General features: G+C 43.8%; 1 protein-coding gene across 1 annotated transcript; it reads right to left on the bottom strand.

Annotated features, from left to right (window-relative positions):
* Nucleotides 1-600: 600 nt before the first annotated feature.
* On the bottom strand, nt 601-1,566 carry LOC309569833 (olfactory receptor 5J3-like; the record flags this gene model as incomplete). Its single annotated transcript, XM_082275836.1, has 1 exon — nt 601-1,566. One exon carries the CDS (start codon nt 1,564-1,566, stop codon nt 601-603), a length of 966 nt encoding a protein of 321 aa, XP_082131962.1.
* Between the last annotated feature and the right edge of the window lie 3,350 nt (nt 1,567-4,916).

Here is a 4,916-nt window from a genome sequence, read left to right as displayed (position 1 = left end):
CTCTGGTTTCCGATTGCACTCAGCTCTCTTCCCTGTGCTGTGCAGTGTGTTACATCAGATTCCCATCCCCTTCCAGTGGGGGCCATAAGGTGGGGAGATGGGGAGATTTTTGGGGGACAATGGATTCCAGGGTTGGGCATTAATGGCAATTATCCACTGCAAGTACCGGCTCGGCTCTACTCGGCCCTGCTTGGCCCGGTTTGCTTTTCCACTGCTGGTACCGCATGGTACAGTGTTGGAATGGTTCGGTACGGTTTGGTATGGTTTGCTTTTCCACTAAAGTAGTACTAAAGTTAAGTGGGTGTGATAACAACGATTCTCTGACCAATCAGTGGCTAGTAGTGACTGCATGCAAAGGATTGTGGAATATGGTACCGGTATGGTACCTCTTGGAACCACAATCGAGGTGGTACTGTTTTAGAGAGCCGTACCGTTCGGTTCCATGCAGTGGAAAAGCGCCGCCGCACCGTACCGAACCGTTCCTACACCGTACCATGCGGTACCAGCAGTGGAAAAGCACAAAAGCGAGCCGAACCGTTCGGTTCCATGCAGTGGAAAAGCGCCATAAGTGATTTTGTTCAAAAATTACAAATCCCTATATTAGGACACAACAGAGCAATGTTTATTATGTGTCCATAAGGTCTGATGATCAATTATTTTTCTAAGAGATTTTTTCACATCTTGATTTCTTAAAGTATATATAAGTGGGTTGAGCATGGGAATGAGAACAGTGTACAATACAGAAAATGATTTCCCCAGAGAGGTTGAATATTGTGATGTTGGTCTCATATACATTATCAGAACTGTCCCATAGAATAGAATGACGACTGTGAGATGAGATACACAAGTGGAAAAGGCTTTCTTTCTTCCATGGGCAGAACTTATCCTTAGGATGGTGGAGATAATGTAGAAATAAGAAGTAAGTGTGAGGCTAAAAGTGGTGAATCCTACAAGGGAACCAAAAATTAGACTCATCATCTCAATCATCATTGTGTCAGCACATGAAAGTTTGACTAAAACGGAATAATCGCAATAGAAATGTCTAATGATATGGGAACCACAAAAAGGCAGTTGTGATATAACAATTGTATGGGCCATTGGATCCAGAAAACCAATGATCCAAGATAATGCTGCAAACAAAAAGCAAGATTTCTTGTTCATTAGGAGTGGATAATGGAGAGGATCACAAATGGCGACATAACGATCATAGCCCATTGCAGTCAATAGTATAAACTCTGTACATGTCAGACACATAAAAAAATACAACTGTGTTATACAGCCCGCATGACTTATTGTACCATCACCCGTGAAAAGAATAGAAAGAAGCTTTGGCTGGATAACAGAAGAGTATGAGATGTCCAGAAATGAAAGACAGCGTAGAAAAAAATACATTGGACTTTGAAGGTGCCTACTGAGGAAAATGACAGCTGTGATGAGCAAGTTTCCTGTTAATGTTAGAAGATAGATGTGAAGAAATATTACAAATAGAGAAGTCTGGATTTCTGAGATGTCAGAAAATCCCTGAAGAATAAATTCAGAACCAAGGCTTTTATTTTCATGTTGCATAGTCTTTGTAATACCTACAGTTTGATGTTCAGCGTATAAATAAAATATTGGTAATATTAAACAAACATTTTTTCATTAATTCATTTATGAATTTAAATTAATTTAAACTGAAGAATGTAATATAAAGCAATTAAAAAAATAAATACAAATCAAACAGAAAATTTAAAAAACGTCATACATCGGTGGTTCCCAGTCACTGAACCAGAAGACATACAGTATGTGGCTGTTTATTTCCATTAATGTTGTTCTTGGCACCTTTTAAGATATGTCCTCTAATATCTAGTCCATATGGCACTTACATTTCTAGAACCAAATACAATTTAATTACAATATGATAATCAATATTTTTTGTTCTTCCATCTGTGCTCATTGCCGCCTTATTATAAGAAAATATACAACACATGGAATTTTGACCTTTATGTATCCAACCCCATAAATACAGATACTGCCACCCCCTGTCAAACACAAAATATGTGAAAGGAAATTGTCTGCAGAATCTAGAAAGTGAAGAAATTAAATAGATCACATAACTCGTTCACTGCTACTTTATCATACGTGAATTTGCCTCACGTGGAATTTTACACCTTTATGTCTCAATGAAAACCACCCTAAGGGTCCTTTCACACCGGCGGTCCATATGTCCGTTTTTCATCCCATTTTTTTGCGGATGAAAAACAGACATAATGCATATCAATGGGATTGCGGATGTCAGCGGATGGTCATCCGTTGACATCCGAATTGCGTCCTTTCCGATCAGTTCAGTTTTTTGGAATGGAAGGGAACCCTATTTTTCTTCCGTTTAAAAAAACGTAACGGACACAAAAACGGATGTCAGCAGTGTCATCCGCTGACATCCGAAATCCCGTTGACATGCATTATGTCAGTTTATCATCCACAAACGGATGGGATGATAAACGGACATACGGACCGCATGACACAAGTGTCACCCGTGTCCGCAAAAAAAAAGTGTCGGAGCGGTCCGCCACGTGTGAAAGGACCCTTAAAGAAAAAAAAACTAAAATACATTTTCTCACTGTAGCATCGAGAAGTTAAAGTGGGGTACACACTATAAGAAAATCGGGCGAAGGATTGTCCGATTTTTCTCGTTGTTTCACAGCAAATCGGAACCGATGATTGAAAATTCTTACTAATTTTCCTACGAAAATTCTCGTATGACAAAGGCTTTTTTTGTTGTTTATTGTTTCTGATCATGCACAGTCTTTCTTTTCTGATTTTTTCTTATACAAAAATCATACGAAAACGGTACACATTAAAAGAAAATTGTTAGTTTTTTCCCATACGAAAACATTTTTGGAGATTGTCCCTTTGACGATTTCCGTATGAAAATTCTGAATCGTCTGTAGAAAGTTCTGTACACACTATACGAAAATCGTACGAAAAATTCTTTGGACAAAAATATTCGCCTGATTTTCTTATAGTGTGTATGAGCCTTTAAGCCTCAAACCCACGATCAGATTATCGAACGATCTTTCGTCCGATTTTTGTTGCATGCTAGTTTCGTATGGAAAGTGAAGAGGTTACTTTCATACGAAAATTCCCGTATGACAGAATTCTACTTCAGAAGTGATGTCATGTGTTGAATTGTTTTGTATGTGTTCTTTTGTTTCTGAGCATGCCTAGTCTTGCTCTTACGATTTTTTTCGGATGAAACTGTACTAATTAAACGAAAATCGGAAGTTGTGTTGACGTATGATAAAAATTTTATAGCCTGCACATCCAGATTTTGGCATCCGCAAATCCATAATAGGCTGTCGAAAGCACCATACTAACAATCCGAAAATCGGCAGATCTTTCGTCGGACGAAATTTTACCTCCGATTCGTGTGTACAGGCCTTTAGAGAGAATGAAAAAATATCACATAGCTCGCTGTCTAAAAATGTGAACCACCTGTTTTTGAAAAGAAACAGCTCATATATACACCTTGAACAGATACCATGAGCATAAAAAGTATAGGTAAGCAACATGTGCACCAAAGTAGGAAACTGAGTGTACAGAAGCTTACTGAAGAGCTATTGGTGCTGCAGCACCCAGGCCCCTACCATAATATAGGCCCTGGCTGGCCAGATTCACTGTCGCCACTATTTTCTGTCACTTGTAAACACAGAAGCCGGGGCTTTTGTGCTACAAGTGACAGCGAGCTGCTCCCTCAGAACCTCCCTGCACAGCACTCAGGGCAGACACAGAGATACAGCTGCCCGTGGCACGGATGTGTTATGTTTATCAAAGAGGGTTTTCTAGCTGAGAAAGCCTGGTGCTCAAATGCCGACACCCCCTGCGGGACAATCTCACTGCCGCTGCCCAGTGAAGGAGAGGCAGAGACACAAATGGAAAGTGTGGGAGGCTGAGACTGGTTTCTTCCAAGGTAAGGTGAGGGGGGATGGGGGGTCTGTTTGTGGAAAGGTGAGGGCAGTGGGAAAGCAGGGCTCAAAGCTGAAGCAGCAGAATCCAGAGCGGAAGTGCTCTCTCTGCATAGCAAGCCCCTGAACCCTGCACTCTATGCCTAACACCCTACTGTGTATTATGCTCTCCTGAACCTAGCGCTCTGTGTATTATGCTCTCCTAACCCAGCGTCTGTGTATTACGCTCTCCTGAACCCAGCTCTCTGTGTATTACACTGTCCTAAACCCAGCACTCTGTGTATTACACTTTCCTAAAACCGGCACTCTGTGTATTATGCTCTTCTAACCCAGTGCTCTGTGTATTACGCTCTCTTAACCCAGCGCTCTGTGTATTATGCTCTCCTAAACCAGCGCTCTGTTTATTATGTTGTCCTGAACCCAGCGCAGTGTGAATGTACCACAGCCGCCATATACCCCCACCCACAGCTGCCCTATGCCAGCCAGCCAGCCACCCACAAACCCACAGGCCTGTACCAGCCAGCCAGCAACAGGCCCTGCTTGTACCAGCTAGCCAGCCACAGGCCCTGGGCCTGTACCAGCCAGCCAGCCACCACACAAGGTGCCAGCCTGCCACCCACAAAAGGGCGCCAGCCAGACACCCACCACAGGGTGCCAGCCAGATACCCACCAGAGGGTGCCAGCCACCCACCAAAGGGTGCCAGCCAGCCACCCACCCACCACAGGGTGCCAGCCACCCACTCACCACAGGGTGCCAGCCAGCCACCCACCACAGGGTGCCTGCCAGTCACCAAAGGGTGCCAGCCAGCCACCCACCACATGGTGCCAGCCAGCCAGCCACCAAAGGGTGCCAGCCATCCACCCACCAAAGGGTGTCAGCCAGCCAGCCACCCACCACAGGGTGCCAGCCAGGCAGCCACCCACCACAGGGTGCCTGCCACCCACCACAGGGTGCTAGCCAGCCACCCACCA

This window comes from Pelophylax lessonae (assembly GCF_965119305.1).
Source record: "Pelophylax lessonae genome assembly, chromosome: 13".
NCBI lineage: Eukaryota > Metazoa > Chordata > Amphibia > Anura > Ranidae > Pelophylax > Pelophylax lessonae.
This window is presented reverse-complemented; position numbering and strand designations above follow the sequence as displayed.